The sequence below is a fragment of the Bos indicus x Bos taurus genome, chromosome 2 (assembly GCF_003369695.1).
Source record: "Bos indicus x Bos taurus breed Angus x Brahman F1 hybrid chromosome 2, Bos_hybrid_MaternalHap_v2.0, whole genome shotgun sequence".
In the NCBI taxonomy this organism is placed as follows: domain Eukaryota; kingdom Metazoa; phylum Chordata; class Mammalia; order Artiodactyla; family Bovidae; genus Bos; species Bos indicus x Bos taurus.
This window is the reverse complement of record NC_040077.1, coordinates 133,450,989-133,469,432: the sequence shown is the minus strand read 5'-3', so window position 1 is coordinate 133,469,432 and position 18,444 is coordinate 133,450,989. Positions and strand designations below refer to the sequence as shown.

At 60.4% G+C, this 18,444-nt stretch overlaps 1 protein-coding gene across 1 annotated transcript in view; it reads right to left on the bottom strand.

Annotated features, from left to right (window-relative positions):
* Positions 1-9,795: 9,795 nt before the first annotated feature.
* ALDH4A1 (aldehyde dehydrogenase 4 family member A1) overlaps positions 9,796-18,444 on the bottom strand; it is a 33,518-nt gene continuing 24,869 nt past the window's right edge. Inside the window, exons 9-15 of the mRNA XM_027522118.1 lie at positions 17,300-17,373; positions 14,807-15,003; positions 14,617-14,664; positions 13,554-13,706; positions 12,791-12,912; positions 12,154-12,272; positions 9,796-11,264 (exon numbers count right to left, since the gene is read on the bottom strand). Of these exons, the coding sequence (XP_027377919.1) occupies positions 11,152-11,264; positions 12,154-12,272; positions 12,791-12,912; positions 13,554-13,706; positions 14,617-14,664; positions 14,807-15,003; positions 17,300-17,373 (826 nt within the window). The 3' untranslated portion in view covers positions 9,796-11,151. The remainder of the gene's footprint in view (positions 11,265-12,153; positions 12,273-12,790; positions 12,913-13,553; positions 13,707-14,616; positions 14,665-14,806; positions 15,004-17,299; positions 17,374-18,444) is intronic.

The following is an 18,444-nucleotide window of genomic DNA, read 5'->3' as shown; positions in this document are numbered from 1 at the left end:
CTGAGGCAGAGAAGCTAAGAAACTCACTGTCAGTTGTACAGCCAAGAGAGCTGGGGTTCAAAACCTCAAGGCCTGGCTCTTAACCTCCATGCCATGTTACATCGAAAGGGCCTTGCTTTAAATATATATATATATATATATATATATATATATATATATTCATTTGGTTGCGTTGGGTCTTGGTTGCAGCAGGCGGGACCGTCACTGAGCCAGGTGGGAGCTTTGGATCTTTCCTTGCAGTGCCAGACTCTCTGGTTGCGGTGCGGGGGCCCAGTTATGGCACTCCAGCTTAGCTGCTCTGTGGCATGTGGGATCTGAGATCCACAACTAGGAATCAAACCCACGTCCCCTGCACTGCAAGGTGGATTCTTAACCACTGACCACCAGGGAAGTCCTGAGGGCCTGGCTTTTGATAAAAGCAGCACAACAGCAGGCAAGAGATTGGGAGGTTGGGGGCGGGGACCGAGGGGCAGGCCTCTGTCAGCCCGACGGTCTATCGGTCAGCTCTGCAGAGGGACGCTGCTGGGTGTCCCGTCGATCCAGCACCCAGGGGCAGGCGTTGTGGCAGAAAGGAAAGTTAAAAATTCCTAATGTTGATGGTGATTCCCCCCAAGGAATAAGATGGAGGGAGATGGCTCCAGCAAACCAGGAACCTGCTTGGATCAGAGATCCTTGTCCACAGAGTGCTGCTTTGGTCCTTTCTGGTCCCAACAACACACACGTTCCTTAAGGGCCTGCTCTGTAATGCCCAGACGGGACGGGTCTGTCACAGGCCCGAGCCCTGCTCGTGGGGCCCAGGGTCGTGGGGGGAGGAGGCTCTAAGGGACACAGAGGGGATTGGAAACCCAGCACTGTCCCCCTGCACACCCTGCCGAGTCCTGCCGCTCCTTCCACAGTCCGCTGGAGCCTCGCCTCCTCCTAGAAGCCTTGTGTGGCCCCAGTTCACAGACACTGCTTCCGCTCTGCCCTGCAGTGCCCCTTCCGTCCAGACCAGCGCTGGGCCCCCAGGAGCAGACCTATGTCCTTGACCAGCTCCTGCTGAAGCATAAGTCTACACTCCGGGAACCTCGAGGTAACCTGACTCCAGCCGGCCTGGACGGGACATCTGCTCTGTGCGCTGTGCGACTGTGGGCAGGTTACTCAACCTCTCTGAGCCTCTTTTTCCTACCGAAGCAGGCCTGATAACTCCAGCCTCATGAGATCAGTGTGGGAATCAGGTAAAACGGCGTATGTGACCTGCAGGGCGCACAGCAAACCCTGGGGAAAGGTGAACTGGCCAGAAGTGCGAGATTGTCCTTTCCTGTGATGAAGTGAGCAGGCACTGAGCCCAGCTGAAGGAGCCCGAAGCGTCCCGAAGTTACCCCTGAAAGGTGCTGGCTGTGCCTGTAGCAGTTCCAGAGGGACCACCCCCTCCTGCGCCTCTGAACACCCCTGGGCTAGAGTCAACCACAGACACTGAAAACAAAAGGAAGAGGCCCCTGGTGCTGTGGAAAGATGCGGGATTTGCTGTGTGACTCAGGAGGCTGTCCGTCACTCTCTCCGGTAAACCAGTGGGCAGAGGGGGAGACCTGACCCACAGGAGGAAAGGAAGAGTCTGGAGGCGTGGGCTCTGGGCCTGGCGCTGCCCCCCTTCTGGCCTCAGTGTCCTCATCTGTACAATGGGGAGGCCCTCTTTGGAGAGCCCACACCCACCCTGCGTGTCAGCAGTCAAAGCCCAGCACTCACGCACCTGTGTCCTGCTGGCTCTCTCCAGGCCCCTCCCCTTTTGCCTCATCCCAAACTCACACCCTCACCACCTCCTGTCCGGACCTCTCCGTCTGCCTCACCCTGACACTTTCAGCCCCTGCAGGACAGCTCTGAGTCTCTCCTTCCTCGGCTCCAGCAGCCCCGGGACTCCGTCCTGCTGCAGGACCACGGCTGAGCCCCTGGCCTTGGCGTCCAGGGCCTCCCCAGCCTGGCCCCAGCTCAGCTGCTCTTCCCCCTGCTCACCTCTGTTCCACGCACCTCAAACCACACTGGCCTCCTTGGAATAGGGTCCGTGGTGGCCTTCTAGGAGCCACCGAGACCACGGCCCCTTGCCCTGCCAGACTCTTGGGAAATCAGGAGGATTATAACTAAATAGCACCCTTCCCGGGGTGTGTACGCCAGGCATGGTGCCAAGCACTTCATAGGTTCGGTATCATTTAGTTTGTGCAACTCCCAGCCAAGTAGTCATTTCACTCCCATTTTTTAAATGAGGAAACTGAGCTGAACAGTTAAGCACTTGCCAAAAATCACACATCTAATAAGTGCTGACGCTAGAAGTCATTCGCTGTTCTGCACAACCTGTGGGGTCTTGGTTCCCCGACCGGGGACTCAACCCAGATCCACAGCAGTGAAAGCGCAGAGTCGTAACCACCGGCCGCTAGAAATCAGTCCCAGGCTGCCAAGCCTTCAGCTCTCTTGCTACCTGGTTTTTTGTGCTCTGCCCACAGGAGCTGTCACTGCCATGCCCACCATGAGGCTGGGGGGAGCTGGTGCCAACCTCCCCCAGTGCAGGTCGCACCTCAAGGCCGAGGTGTTGGGAAGGACACGTCCAGGCACAGCGAGTGTGTGCGTCAGTTTGAAGAGGGGAAGTAAACGAGCTGGTTGCTGGGTGGCCCTCGAATGTTCCGGAGTCTCCCAACCAAGTCAGGTTATCTAGCAAAGCTTGGGGGTAAGGGGATGGTAGGGTAAGAGAGTACCAAAGTTAACTGGAGCCCTCCAGATGTGGGGTTGTGGCAGACAAGAGTGGCTGAGAAAGCCGTTTGTCCAGAGGTCACTAGCTGAGCCCCCTACGTGGCAGGGCTGGGTAGGGTACAAGGGCCATAGTTGGGACACACAGAGGACATGACTCCTGGTCTGCAGACAGAAATCAGGCCCCTTGTGAGGGCAGCACTCATTGGTAGGTGCCAGGGGTACCAGGGCCACCCATAGCGTGGCGTATGGTGTCAGAGCTAAGAGGGCCTGCAGAGCTCCAAAACCTACCCATTATACAGATGCAGAAACTGAGGCCTGGAGCGGGCCAGTTGCCAAAGGGCCAGAAAAGCAAGTTGATTTCCCCTGGACTCCAATCAAGTCAAAAGCATGTCAGGACAGCTCTGCAATGCCTTACACTGTGCCGGCCACCAAGATGCGGTAAGGAGAAGGGGCGGTGTGGGCTGGCCAAGCGCTCCGTGGGGTCAGCAGCCAGGGAGCCTGGGAGGAGGATGGCAAAACGAACCCAGGTTATTTCTGTGGTAAACACACTTGGAGGGCTCGCCCCACCCCAGGGACAGTGTGGGCACCCGCCATGCTGGAGGGCTCGCCCCACCCCAGGGACAGTGTGGGCACCCGCCATGCTGGAGGGCTCGCCCCACCCCAGGGACAGTGTGGGCACCGCCATGCTGCCGTTCTGTTTTACTCTCACCACCGTTCGAGGTGCTGCTGTGAGCTCTCCAGTTTTCAGAGCAGGAGTCTGAGGTTTGGAGAGGAACAGTGACTGATTCAAAGCCACATGGCAACCATGCGGATTGGAGGAATCCAGGACCCTGACAGGGGCTCCCGGGAGGAAGGAGCAATGGGGTCCCCTTGCTTAGTGTGGTCAGTGCTGTGGTCCGTGCTGTCAGTCTGCACGGACGATCCTCTCTGAAGAGCGAAACCTGCAGAAGGAAGGAGCTCCGGACGGAGAGTCAGAAGTCCTGGCTCCGGGTTAGCTCTGCCCCCATCGGAAGGCTACCCTTGGGCCGGTGGCTTCCACTCTCTGGACCTCAGCCTCCCCATCTGTAAAATGGACTCAGTGCGTCTTACAATTTCAGAGGCAAGGATCCTTTTGAGATCCTGACAGAGTCCTGGACACTAATGCATATACCCACAAATGCAGCCATGCACCCAGCTACAGAATGTCACGTGGCTCAGGCCGTGATTCATGAGATGCCCTGGGCTAGATGATCTCCAAGGTCCCCTCTGATCTTGATGTCACCTAAGAGGGGCGAGTGGGTGAGGCTTGGGCACTGGCTGTCCCAAGGACAAATGCCAGGGGAACCCTGAGGCTGCGGCTCTCCTTCAGGACTGCACATACTGCCCATGCACACCGCGTGGGGACCCAGGCGACCCTCATGGGCCGGTCCGGGGCCTGAGTTCCCCATGCTCACACCTGTGTGGGCGCTGGTTGCCAAAGTGATGGAGAACCGTGACCGACTTATGCAAAGTCCATGGGGCAGGGGCCGGCCGTGGAAATGGGGGCCCAGAGAGGATGCCCATTTGCCTTGCATCTGCTTCCCAGGATGCTTGCAGAAAGGAACTGGCTGTGCTCGCTCTGGGCTGGAGGGGGCTTCCCTGAACCTCCCTCCTCCCCCATCATGGGGGTTGGAGAGGGGCTGGAGCATGGGGGGCCCACGAGGGGCCTGACCCCAGGGGCCTGGGGGGCCACACCGGCTGCTCTCCCCGACCCCATCCTTGTGTACCCTCTGCTGGCTTCCCTGCCCACCTCCCCTCCCTTTCCCTCTGTCTCTCTCCTATCAGTTCTACCTCCTCCAGGACCCAGTGGGGCAGCTGGAAGCCTGGCTCCAGTTCAGCTGCCCAGGCAGGGGTTGGCAGGCAGGGATTCCCCAAGGAGCCCCTGAGCATCTGCTTGGTTCAGAAACACCCTGGAACAGGGCACAGGGGGGCCTCAGAGCTGGTTCTCAAAGCAGCCAGCCTCGCCAGTCACGCCTCCGAGAGTTCAGATGTCGAAAGTGGAGTGGGCACGATGATCCCTAGAAGCTGGGCGCCAAGGAGTCAGCGAAGGCCTGAGGAAGGACTCTGCTTGGTGGGGACACCTTCTCGAGTACAGAGATCCACTCAAGCCCCCTTTCCGAACTTTGTTGGGTGACCTCAAGCAGGCTCGGTCTCATCCAGAAAACGATCTGAAGATCCCAAATGACCACAAGTCCAATGAGAGCCAGAAAGGTGATCGTCACTAAAGAGAGCGTGAAGGGCTGGGGTGGAAAAGAGCGCTGGTCTTGCTCTGTGGGCTCCGGAGTGGACAGTAACCACCCAGCAGGCTCTGAGTCCACTCAGCTTCACCTGTGAAGTGGGCACAGCCGCCCTCATGGAGGCTGATTAAATGAGATGAATACGTGAAGCCCCTGCTTGATAAATGATAGTGAATATTACACTGCAGCGTCGATGGCTTTGCTCCTAGCGTGGAACTGGCATTCTAGACATTCTCGATTCTAGGCCCGATGAAGGCCTGGGGTCTGTGACTCTGTAGGACTCTCCTTCCTGAGACTCAGATCTCACCGACCTGGGTTCCAGTCCTGGCTCTGCCACTCACTGGCAGTGTAACCTCTTCTGGGCATTTATCTCCCCACGACTCTCCTTCTGACGACGTCTGCCCGGGTGCATGTGAACCCCAGCAGAACATCAGCTCCCTCGCTTCACCCCAGCCTCTGTGCCCCAATGCTTGCGAGGCTGAGGGGTGCCTGCTGGCCACCTGGGGCCTGGAGAGAGGGCACAGCAGAGCTCCGGGAGAGAATGCTGAGGTGCCCCGGGCACCTGAGGGTCGTGTGGCATCTGCTCCACCACCCAGGGTGGCCGTCATCAACCTCGGAGAAGGGGCACAAGGCTGGCTGCCTGTCTCTGGAGCCACTGTCTGCCATGCCTCCTCCCACCCCCTGGCTGGATGGCTCCTGCCCAGAAGCCACTGGATTCCTGTGAGAGGCCAGGACAAGCAGGTGCTGGTATAGCCGGTGGGAACAAGTTCTGCTCTAGCCTCTGCCCCTGCCCCTTACTGAGCAGGTCTCCCTGAGCCTCAGTTTCCTCATCTGTGAAATGGGGCCAAAATAACACCTCCTTCCTCCCAGGCTGGTGTGGTCCAAGGTAATTAGCAGGAGCACCAGCCCATGGGATAAGGAAGCCCAGCTTCAACTTCTTTCTGACCGCAGGCACCCAGGCTGATGGTGTTGAGAGAGTGAGTGAGGGTACGTTCTCCTTCACTGAGCATCTCATCCTGCGCAGGTCATGGGGCCCGGTGTGCACGCAGGCTCAGTCGCTTCAGGCTGGTCTGACTCTGCGACCCCATGGACTGTAGCCCCCCAGGCGCCTCTGTCCATGGAATTCTCCAGGCAAGAATACTGGAGCAGGTTGCCATGCCTGCCTCCAGGGGATCTTCCCGACCCAGGGGTTGAACCCTCATCTCCTGTGTTTTCTGCATTACAGGCAGGTTCTTTACCTGCTGAGCCGTCGGGGAAGGCCATGGGACCTGGCACTTGGTTCTAAAACTTGTCATTTGATCCTCAGGTCCTGGAGAAGCGTCAGATCTGCATTTGGAGGGGCCACGGCACAGGCAGGGGGGCTGAGGTGGGCATTCGCACTGTGCTCGGTGGCCAGGCAGGCAGAGGCAGGGACAGAAACGCAGACGGCCGCCTCCTCCGGTGTGTTAGCTACCTCACCCATCTGTTCCTCAGTCCCCCATCTGTAAAACAGGCCCAACGGAACACACCTTCGGGGTCCCAGTGAGGATCTGAGGGTCTGACGTCTAGAGCACAGCACCTGCGTTCAGTGATGGCGGCTCTCACTATTTCCTGCGCTGCCTCTAGACAGAGAACATACAGGAGCTGTGATGATGGGTGCGAGGGCGGGTGAACTGATAAAAATGAAGACGTGGCTCTGTGGAGAGGGTGGGTCTGCAGCCTGCTGCTTCCCCCCAGAGCCCCGCTCCCCGCAGGAGCTTCAGGTCTGCCCGGCGACTGGGGCACAGGTGGCCCCTAATTTCCTTAGCGTGCACGCCCCACTGGCAGCCCGTGGGCAGTCGTGTTGGGGACATCCGGCCTCAGTCAAATGGTTCACGCTCCAGCCCAGACCTGCGGCTGGGCTCCGGCCGCAGCAGGGAAATGAAGAGGCTCCTTGGGCCACTGTGGACACGGGGACTTAACTGTGGTGAGCATGCAAAGAGGCCTCAGGCACGTGGGTGGGCACTGGGCCCCAAGCCTGGGAGACAAGGAGGGTAGAGAAAATGGAGTGAGCAATGAGCCACCCCCTGCCCTCATCCGGTGGAGTCAGAGGCACTGGGCTGGGAGGAGACAGCACAAAACATCCTTACAGGCACAGCTGGGAGTCAGGGAGGGTGAGGGGGCGGGGGATGGGTGTGGCATCCATAGCCCGGGTTCACTCAGCCCTTGACCAACCCGCTGTGTGACCTCATTCAACGCGAGTGCCACAGGCCTTCCATAAAATGTCGTTAACAGTTCCCTGGTGAGGTCAACATCAATGTCAAGGCTCTACTGAGGCTAGAGGGGGAAGCACGTGGCCAGCGGTCAGCCAGCTGTCTCAGTGCGCCCGTGAATAAGTCACTCCATTCGTTCAGAAACGATAACAGGGCCTCAGTATCCCTTTCTACAAAATACAGTTGCCTCCTTTCCCTGAGCTCCCACTATGTCCCTGACTGAAGTCTCCCCACTCTCTCCTGATCCCATCCCCCACTCTCTCCTAACCCCATCCCCCACTCTCTCCTGACTCCATCCCCCACTCTCTCCTGACCCCATCCTCCACTCTCTCCTGACTCCATCCCCCAACTCTCTCCCTGACCCCATCCCCCTCTCTCCTGACTCCATCCCCCACTCTCCTGACTCCATCCCCCACTCTCCTGACTCCATCCCCCACACTCTCCTGACTCCATCCCCCACTCTCTCCTGACTCCATCCCCCACTCTCTCCTGACTCCATCCCCCAACTCTCTCCCTGACCCCATCCCCCTCTCTCCTGACTCCATCCCCAACTCTATCCCAGACTCCATCCCCCTAGTCTCTCCTGACCCCATCCCCCCACTCTATCCCTGACTCCATCCTACTTTCCCTGACCCGATCCACCCCCCACCACGTCTCTCCCTGACTCCATCCCCCCATTCTCTCTCTGATCCAGCTCCCCTGGCACACGTCAGTGGCAGCCCTGAGTGAGCCCGGGTCAGGGCTTTGCCCAGTGTAGAGTCCCTTCCCCTCCCTCCAGGTCTAAGATCCTCACCTCGGACAGGGGTGGGAGATGTCTATGAGGTTCAGGAACACCTCCTTTTACACTACTAGGGGTGAAGGCAGGCCAGGACGCACCTGTCCTCCCCTGCAAGTCAGCTGGCTCAGGTGGAGTTTGGACCTGTGGATTCTGGGCTCAAGCTAACTGACCATGGTCGCACCCCGTCACATCACCTGGCCAGCAGGCAGATTCTTTCTCTACATGCTGAGCCATCCGGGAAGCCCATGGGACCTGGCACTTGGTTCTAAAACTTGTCCTTTGATCCTCAGCTCCTGCAGAAGCGTCAGACCTGAGGCTGGAGAGGCCACGGCACAGGTAGGGGGTCAAAGTGGGACGTTAGCGCCGTGCTCGGGGCGCCTGCAGCCTTGTGTGGACATCTGGGTGGAGGAGAGAGGGTGGGTTTTGGAATCAGACAGAGCTGGGTTTCCAGCCTGGCAATGCCACACCTTGCCAACTCCCTTCACTTTTCTGCACCTGTGTTCTCATCTGCAAAATGCGGGCAAGGCAACACTCCTCCATAAGACGGCTGTGCATGAAAGAAAATAGATGCAAAGTCTTCAGCACATGTATGAGTCAGGGTTCTGAAGAAAAGCAGAACCTCTAGGAAGGCACTAGAGACAGACACGGAGAAAGCTTGATCATAAGGAAGGAGCCCGTATGATCATGGAGGCTGCAAAGTCCAAATCGCAGAGTGCTGGCGGGAGGCCAGAAATGCAGGGAGGAGCCGCTGAGTCCAAGGCAGCCACTGGCAGAGGTCCTTCCTGCTCAGGGGAACATATGCACGGGAGGGGGCGGCGGGGCGGGGGAGGGGGGGGGGGCGGCGGGTGTCAGTCTTTGTTCTCTTCAGGCCTTCAACTAATTGGATACGGCGCACTCACTTACGGACAGTAATCTGCTTTCCTCAAAGTCCACAGATTTAAATGTTGTGTGTGTGTGCTGAGTTGCCTCAGTCGTGTCTGACTGTGTGACCCCGTGGACTGTAGCCCGCCAGGCTCTTCTGTCCATGGTATTCTCCAGGCAAGAATACTGGAGTGGGTTACCATGCTCTCCTCCAGAGGATCTTCCTGACCCAGGGATAGAACCCATGCCTCTTATGTCTCCTGCTGCTGCTGCTAAGTCGCTTCACTTGTGTCTGACTGTGTGACCCCATGGACTGTAGCCCACCAGGCTCCCCCGTCCCTGGGATTCTCCAGGCAAGAACACTGGAGCGGGTTGCCATTTCCTTCTCCAACGCATGAAAGTAAAAAGTGAAAGTGTCCGACTCCTAGCAACCTCATGGACTGCAGCCCACCAGGCTCCTCTGTCCGTGGGGTTTTCCAGGCAAGAGCACTGGAGTGGGGTGCCATCGCCTTCTCCAATGTCTCCTGCTAATCTCATCCAAAAGACACCTCCATGGAAACATCCAGAATAATGCTTAAGTAGACCCCTGGGCATCATAACCCAGCCAAGCTGACCCACAAACTTAACTATCATAGCACTTAATGGTGGTTGTTTTAACAATGGGTAAACAGGTTAACATTGTTGAATCATTAATTCCATATCTGGCATTGCTCTGAGCACTTATGTGAATTAACTCATTGAATTCTCAAGACTGTGTGTGTGTGTGTGTGTGTACCCAGGCCCTCAGGCTCTAGAGTTCCTGCCACTCACATAGGACTTTCTGCCATCAGGGCTCACCCTTCCTTCCATCACATCACGGGCACTGTGCCCCTGACACCCGGTGACATGTTGGCAATCTCACCGGACTTAGAAGGTGACCAGCCCCCACCGCTCCCACCAGAAAGACCACCAGTTTGGTTAAGGAAGAGGCATTTTATTAGGTGGCATCAGGACAAATCCCACGGCCGCCTCACAGTGCAGAACTAGCAGAACCAGGACCACCTCCGGCCTGCCCGCCGCCCATCCTGGCCCCCGTGAGAAACAAGCCTGTTGGCACCAGGCCCAGCCCAGACTGCGGGCCACGGCGTGACCGTGCACTGGGGGAACAGCCACTCCAGCCCCACGGGGGCCCCATGCCAGCCCTCGGAGGTGCCTGGAGGGCCCCCTAAAAACTCTCCTCAGAGTCGCCTCTTACCTGACCACCCAGAACCCACCCAGGATGCATCTGAGTGTCCCCCGATCAGCTGCATCGAGGAACAGGCCTCCGAGGGGCCAGTCCACACACAGAGCCACGAACATGCCAAGGAGGAACGATTCTACAGGTGAGCCTCAGCCAGGCCAGATGGGGACCCGAGGTGAGGTCTTGGGGCACTGGGGAAGGTAGGGGCAACATCTACCTGGGCCAGTGGGCACTGAGCTCCTGCAGGAAGCCCCAGGCCACAGGAGGCTCTCGGGGCAGAACCCAAGAGCTAAGGAAGTGGCAGGAAGGGCCCCCAAGGTCTGCCAACCTCACAGGCCCAACAGGAAGGACTGGCACCTTGGCAGGTGGACTGCAGAAGCCCCCCAGCCCCATCGCCTGGAGACCGCCAGCAATCTGAGGGCCTCCGAGAGCTCAGGCACTCGGGAGCAAGGCACACTCGGTCTAAGGCGTTTGGTTGGGCGCGGGTACCTGCTGGCACAGGCGGGTACCTGCTGGCACAGGTGCGTCTGGGCAAAGAGCTAGTGAGCAGCACGAACCAAACAGGGCAAGGCCAGCTGGTGCCCCCACGACCTGTGACCACAACGTGGCAGCCTGCAGGCCACCCTGGTCACCCCTAACCCTGGAGACCCGGAGAAGCCAGGGGCCTCGGTGGGTGCGGCGTGCCAGGGCGCCCAGAGCTGCCTCCTCCTCCTGCAGATCCACGCGCTTCTCCACTGCCACGCCCCAGGTCCCTGAGACCCTGGACACAGCAGAGAGGAGCGAGAAGGGGACTGATGGAGAACCAGTTAGGCGCCAAGGTCACACTCACCAGGCGGAATTTCTAGGATACTCTTTGGGGGCAGGGGTGGCAGCCCTACACCTCCCCACAGCGTGATCTCAACCCAGAGCCCACAGCTGACTCTAAGGGGTGGTACAGGCCAGGACGCAGGCCGATGCGGGGCAGGGGGCAGGACTTGGGCCTAGAAAGTCGCCCCATGGGGGCAGGGTGGAAGCACGGGGCGTGGTCAGTGCACTGAGGTCAGTCGTCTGGACGGACGGACGGACGGACGGCGGAGGCGCCGAGCGGGCTCACTGCATGTACGGGTAGCGCCAGTCCCCCAGAGGCCCGTGCGTCTCCTTGATGACCTGGGGCGACGTCCACCGCAGGATATAGTGGGGGCCGCCTGGCTTGTCATTGGTTCCTGTGGAAAGACAGCTCTGTTTGTCCCCCGACAGATACAGCAGCTCTGGGGAGAAGGGAGAAGGGGCGGGGACGAGCAGACGGAAGGAACGGGCAGCAGACAGCTAAGCCAACCCTGACACGGCGGCCAGGGCTCCCTGAGTGCCTCTGGGCAGAGGGCACGCAGCCGGCGGTCGGGGGGCAGGCGCCGGCGAGCAGACAGGACGCCCAGGCTCCCCAGGTCCCCGCACCCCACCTGCACGGCGTGTCCGAGAGGCAGGAAAGCACAGTGGAGGGCGCTGGACAGGGAGCGGGGAGGCCCAGGTTCTGGCCCCGGCTCTGCCACCAGGCACCGTGACCTCTGGCAAGTCCCTGCCCCTCGCCAAGCCTCAGTTTCCCCATTTGTAGACAGGAGGGGGTTGGACTGCAATGGCCTGGAAAACGGTAAGTTGTGTTTACTTGCTAAGTCGTGGTCGACTCTTTCTGACCCCATGGACTAGGAGCCAGGCTCCTCTGTCTATGGGATTTCCCAGGCAAGAACACTGAAGAGTTGCCGTTTCCGCCTCCAGGGGACCTTCCTGGCCCAGGGATCAAACCCGCATCTCCTGCACTGGCAGGTGGGTTCTTTACCACTGAGCCACCTGGGAAGCCGAGATGCGGGTGCTGGACCCAAATCCCGGCTCCACCACTTCTTAGCCACGCGCCCCCCGGGCCTCAGTTCTCCCCTCTGTAAAATGGGAAGAGCACGGGCAGCACAACAGGGGGCTGTCGGGAGGACTCAGTTCGCGCAGGGCCTGGCCCTCCGTGCTCAGCCGCCGGAGCTCCTCCTGTGCCTCTTAACACCCTCGAGATGAAGCAGCAAGGGTCTCCCCCAGGACCTCACCCCCTGCTAGAAAGGAGGACCCGCTCACCCGAGGCTCGGGCGCCCCCAAAGGGCTGCTGGCCCACCACCGAGCCGGTGGACTTGTCGTTGATGTAGAAGTTGCCCGCGGCGTGCCTCAGCAGCTCTGTGGCCTCCCGGAGAACGTCCCTACAAGGCAGGGCGGCGCTAAGAGGGCGGTTGCCAGCGCTGGGCCCCTGCCCTCGGCAGCTCGGGAACCCCCCAAGCCCCAGCCTGCCCCCACAGGTTCCAACCCCGCCTTCCCCTCTTAGAGGCAGACGCAGGGAGGCAACCAGTGCCACGGAGACAAGACGGGGCGAAGCCCCAGCCCAGCGTCACGGTGCCCAGGGGGCCCTCCACCAGACGAGGGCAACGCCTGGGCCCAAGCCCTGCCTTCTGCCCTGAGCCCCGCCAGACCGGGCGGCGGGCCACAGGCGCGGACTGCCCGGCCCCGGCCCTAGAGGCCTGGCTTCAGCAGCCAACAGTGCGGCCCCAGCACCAACGCTTTACCAAGGAGCCTGCGGCCTCTGTCTACCTGCCGGCCGGGGCGGAGTGAGGGGCATGGAGAGCAGCAAGGGCACGTTACTGCTGGGATCCGCGTCCGGGGTGGGCTGTCTCCGGGGACAGGAGGACGTCAGGACTGGCGCCGAGGGGCCGCGGCCACTCACTTATCCTGGGCGAACACTGCCCCCGTGAGGCCGTAGCTGGTGGTGCTGTCGACCAGCCGCAGCGTCTCCTTGTATTCCTCGTCCGGGTAGACATACACGGCCAGAACGGGACCGAAGATCTCCTGGAGAGAAGCCCCAGGGTCGGGCCCCGCCTGGACCCGTCCCCGAGGCTTCCGCCGCATCCCCCCGCCCCCGATCCCCTTCTCAGCCCAGCAGCCTGGGCCAGGCCTTGCCTTCTGGAGGGTTCTCTCCAGGACGGCTCCTACCCTGCCCACCCCACCCAGCCTGGCAGAAGATCCAGAGACCCTCTGTCCTCCCTGCCAGCCAGACCCACCCCCAGAGCCAAGAGTCCAGGCCCTTGGGAGGGGGACACTTCTGGCAACAGGCGGCCAGGGGACTGCCCTGTGACGTCACCTGGGGGCTGGGGACACTGTCATCCTGAGCAACTGCCTAACTTCTCAGAAGCTCAGTTTCTCATCTGTAAAATGGGAACGACACACCAATTTCCTGGCCCACACTGACGACTCCACAGATGTTAGAAGCTGAGACAGCTGTAGGGGCCTCCGGGGCAGCAGGCAGTCGGTGCTGTGACCTCAGCCCGGCCAGCAGCGTCAGGGATCTGGGGTCAGGAGGCCTGAGCCCAGGGCCTGGCTCTGCTCTCCCCGGGGGTGAGGCAGGCCCCTGGCAGGGCCGCGCCACGCTCAGCTGTGAGACGGGACGACGCCCAGAGACGCTGCCCTCCCAGCCCCTCCCTCCCCGTCACCTCCTTCATGATGGGGTCCTGGGGGTCCTTGGTCTCGACGATGCACGGCTCCACAAAGTAGCCCACAGAGTCGTCACAGTGGCCCCCGGCCAGGATGGTGAGGCTGGGCGAGGAGCGGGCGTGCTCCAGCCACTTCCGGATGCGACCGAAGGACTGCGGGATCGGGGCAGGGGGTGTCAAGGGCCAGCTGGAGGCCGCTCCCAGCAGGAGCCCCCAACACATGGGCCCCAGATTCTGAAGGGGGCGAAGGCAGGGTGCGGGGGAGGCTGCGAGCAAACAGGGCCTGGCTAAGCAGGGCAGAAACAGGACTGGACGCGCAGGCTCGTGTGCATGTGTGTGTTAGAACACGCACAGAAAGAAAAAGAAAGAGTCCGGCTCTGCGGCCCCGTGGACTGTGTCCACCCGGCTCCTCCAGCCACGGGATTTTCCAGGCAAGAGTATGGGAGTGGGTTGCCATTTCCTTCTCCAGGGGATCTTCCCGACCCAGGGATTGAACTTTGGTCTCCCGCATTGTAGGCAGATGCTTTACCGTCTGAGCCACCAGGGAAGTCCAAGAACATGTACACTTACATATAAACATCATGCAAACATACATACATACAAATGAGTCTTTAGGTTTAGGTGTGCAGGCACAAGTACGCCTGCATTACATGTTTCTGCAATGCAGACCACACACGTGCCTATCCACGTGTCCACACGCGTTGCCGGATTCGTCTGTGTGTGGAGACGTGTGTGCGTGCAGCTGTGCATGTGTTTACACGGGTGGACCTACGTGCGTGACCCCACACAGAGGTCTACGTGACTGTGTTCACGGCTGTGCGTGTACCTGTGTTCACGGGTGTGCGTGCAGGTGTGCAGGCGAACACGGGCACTTTAAGGGGGCCTGGAGGCAGGGTGTGCAGGAGGCGAGCTCCTCTCTGGGCAGGGATGCCTCTATTCCTTCCAGGGCTGGCGGGGGCGGCAGGGGCTGTGTGCATGGATCTCAGGCTACCCTGCTCTAAGCAGCAGATCTGGGTCACTCTTCCCGCCCCCCACCCAGCACAGGCCTGGCACCCCCCTGTACCTTGGCGTCAATCACGGCAGAGAAGAAGGTCCCAAAATCCTCTGCAGGCTGGAGGCAAGGGAGACATGGATGGAGAGGAGGTGGCCGTCGGCGTGAGACAAGAGGAGTGCCCCCCTCGCACACGGCGCCCCCCCAGCGGCCAATCCCATCAGCCCCCCGCTGGGCCGCGGCAGGAGGCTGAGCCACTCACATTGCCCACTTTGATCCCACCGAGCTCCTCCAGCAGCCGCCCTTTGATCTGCGGCCACAGCGAGCGGGGCGCGTAGAGGCGGGAGCACGCTGAGCACTTCTGGCCGCCGTACTCAAAGGCCGAGCGCAGGGTCCCACTCACCACGCTGTCCACGTCGGCCGAGCGGTGCACAAAGTGGAAGTTCTTGCCCCCGCACTCTAGGGGGCGGGAAGGGAGGGGCGCGCGTGGGGCAGTGGGCCTTGGGGCCGGCCCCGGGGCCCAACATGCTGCCTGCTCCTGTGCACAGGGGCCCGCGAGCAGCCCCCAGGACGGGCGGAGGAGGCCGTGAGAAGCCATACGCCCTGGACACTGACCAGCCAGGCCTGTCCTCCCACCCTACAGACGGGAAGATGGAGGCCCAGGCACGGGCAAAGGGCACCAGGAGGCGTCGGGACCAGCTTTCCCATTTCACAGACGAGAAAGCTGAGCCTGGGGATGGGAATGCTGCCCAACACAGATAAGGCAGAGGAAGGGCCAGAACCCAGGGCTCCCGGCAGCAGGCACAGCTTCCTTTGAGCCTTCGCCTGATCCCCAGCCGGGTCCACGGCCAGGGCTGGCTCCTCTCCCCTCCGCGTGGCGGGGACACCCCTCCCTGGTCCCCTTGGTGTGAGAGAGCCCAGGGAATCACGCCACCATCCGGGCCTTACTACTTTCTTCCTTCAGTTAAACATCAGCCGACAGCAGCTGGTGTTGCAAAGCACTCACTACCCGCCAGACTCAGTTTCAAAGCACTGTGCACCCCTTTCACTGAAGCCTCGCAGCAACCTCCCGTCATCATCCCATTTTAAAGACAAGAAAACTGAGGCACAGAGAGACCAAGTCGTGTACTCAAGGTTGGGAAGTGGTGGAGTGAGCAGCTGTCTTTCTCCTTCAGGGAGATGGTGGGAAGGAGACTGAACTGAAAACCATGCACAGCTGACCCAAGGGACTCACTGTTTCCCGGCTTACGAAGGTTGGACGGGGGTGTGCTGAGAGGCTGGAAGTTAGAGATGCTACCGCTGGCCCTGAGCAGAGTCACCTGCCCTGACACCCCTAACAAAGCCCCACCAGCTTAAGAGGCAAACGATTACATACAGGATGGATGAGCAGCAAGGCCCCTAGCACAGGGAAGTATACTCAATGTCCTGTAACAAGCCATGATGGAAAAGAACACGACAAAGAATATACAGATGCATAACTGAACCGTTCTGCTGTACAGCTGAAACTAACCCGATACTGTGAATCAGCCCAATTTGTAAATACCGCAGCCTAAGACTAAATCAACCATACTTCACTAAAACTTCTTTTAAAAGCTCCCACCAGCTCAGGAGTGGGGTCCAGTCTCCCTGTGGGTCCCGCTTCACTTCCAGGAGCAAGAAGGCTAGACCGGCAGCCCCAGCTCTGCCCTTACGGCATTGTGACCCACTGGGGCCCCTGTCAAAACAGGGTTCTGTACCCCAAAGAGCTTCAGAGACACTACACACCAACCCTGGCTCTTGCACATTAGTGAGTTAAAGGCTCTGAGAAGTCCTGCAGGTAAGGAATCCGTTTCGCTTTAAACACAGTGCATGCCAAATGTCCTTGGCCACAAAGCTGTGGGAACATTATTACTTCAACAAGACCCATCCCTGCCGAGCTCTCAGCCCCGTCTCCTGCCCCACCCCACCCCCTCTCCCAGCTACACTGGCCACGTCTCTTCACACACAAGCTCATTCCCACCTCGTGGTCTCTCCACTACCTGTTTCCTTGGCCTAGATCTGGGTGATGCAACCTAATGCAACATGGGAGTCCCGAGCCCCGTGCGGCCATTTAAATTCAAACTGATTAAAACTGAACGTAACTTTCACTTCCTCAGTCACACGAGTCCCGTTTCCAGAGCGCTGCGGCCACACGCGGTGAGCGGCTACCCTACAGGACCACACGGTGAAGCCCATGTCCATCGTTGCAGGAAGGTCCACTGGACGGCGGTCCAGCGTCCGCACCCGTGACGGTCTGCTCTCCAGACCTCGGCGAGGCTCATTTCTCTTCACTGTTCAGGTTTCCGCTCAAATGCTCCCTCCTTGAAGAGGCTCCCCACCCTGGAGTCACAGCCGCCTGCCACACCCAGCCTCCGGGCGGCCCTGCCTGTCACCTCTTTGCTCTCCTTTAATGAGCCACGGCCCTTCTCACCCCACGACGATGTCATTTATCCAGCTGTTTACTGCCGCCTCCCATGGCTGGAACAGAAGCTGGTGACGGCTGGGTCTCTGGCTCTCATCACCCTTGCATCCCCACCTCCAAAAAGCACCCCTGCACAATCAGCAATTCCCTTGCTGCATGAGGAATGGATGAGAAGTGCGCGCTCTGAGCCAGAAGTTCTCGGAACAACCCCCGGGCCTGCCAGGGTGGGGGCTCCAGGCTGGAGTGCTCCGCCCCTGCAGAGCCCCCCAGCTCCTCCTCTCCCACAACGGCCGCGGCTGGGGAGGGGGCCCTTACCTCCAGCCAGGCGGGGGAAGGTTCGGAACCGGTCCAGGTTCTGGGCCACCTGCTTCCACAGGTGTTTGAAGGTGCTGAAATCAGAGGACAGAGTGGGGATCAGGGCGCCGGGCTCAGGCACCTGCGCAGGTGAGGGGCCTGCTCCCCGCCCACCCGACTAGAGGGCGGGGTACAGGGTCAGCAGCCCGCTGGAGGCTGGCGGAGGTGACAGCTGGCCATGGGCTGCGTGCAGGGCCTACGAGGAGGCAGCAAGGGGAAGCTTGGCAGCAAGGCAGGGCAGAGAGGGGCCCCGCCCCCAGGCCAGGGGGCTCCTGTCCCGACCCGGGTGCACACAGCTGTGTGATCTTGTGCCCAACACTTCACCTCTCTGGGCCTCAAGTTCATGCCACATCTGGAATCGGGCAAGAACAATTTCGCTTGGTGGGGCCGTCTTGGGATGGCTCTGATGTGAGTCAAGTGCTGAGGACAGTGCCGGGCACGCCGCGGGTGCCTGACGGGGCACACACACCACCAGGGTCTGCGAGGAGCACCTCGAGCTCACACCCGGGCCCGGGGACCAGGGAGCATCCTGGGAGAGGCGGCTCAGGCCCCCGCCTCCTCCCGGGGCTCCAAGTGTGACCAACCTCAGCACCGCAAAACAATAAAAATGCTAATCACCAGGGAGCTGGCGACACAGTAGCTGATACTAATTTATGACTTTCCCACCTTGGAGCCCGCTGCTCACCAGAGCATGGCAAATGGGGGCCAGGCCCGCTCCGCCCGCTAATAGGCAGGGACCCGTGGGGCCCGTGGCTGGCGGAGAGGGCCTTTTGGAAAACCGCCCTCCTCAGCAATTCTAACGCGGCCGTCGCCACCCGGCAAACCTTGGACGGGGCGGGTGGGACCCTGAGGTCAGCAGAGAGGGCGAGAAGCCACCGCGGCGAACCCAGGATACCTGGGAGACCCAGAGCAGAGGCCCCGACCTCTCCGCCCACACGACCCGTGGGGACCTCAAACTCACGGTGACCAGCTTCTGGTCCATCTCCTTCCCGAGGCTCCCGGGTGCCCAGCCGTCTGGGGAGCCCACCTTGGTGAACAATGCCCCCTCCAGCCTCGAGCCTGGATGTCCCCACTGACCCCCGACCCCACACACAGGCGATCGAGTC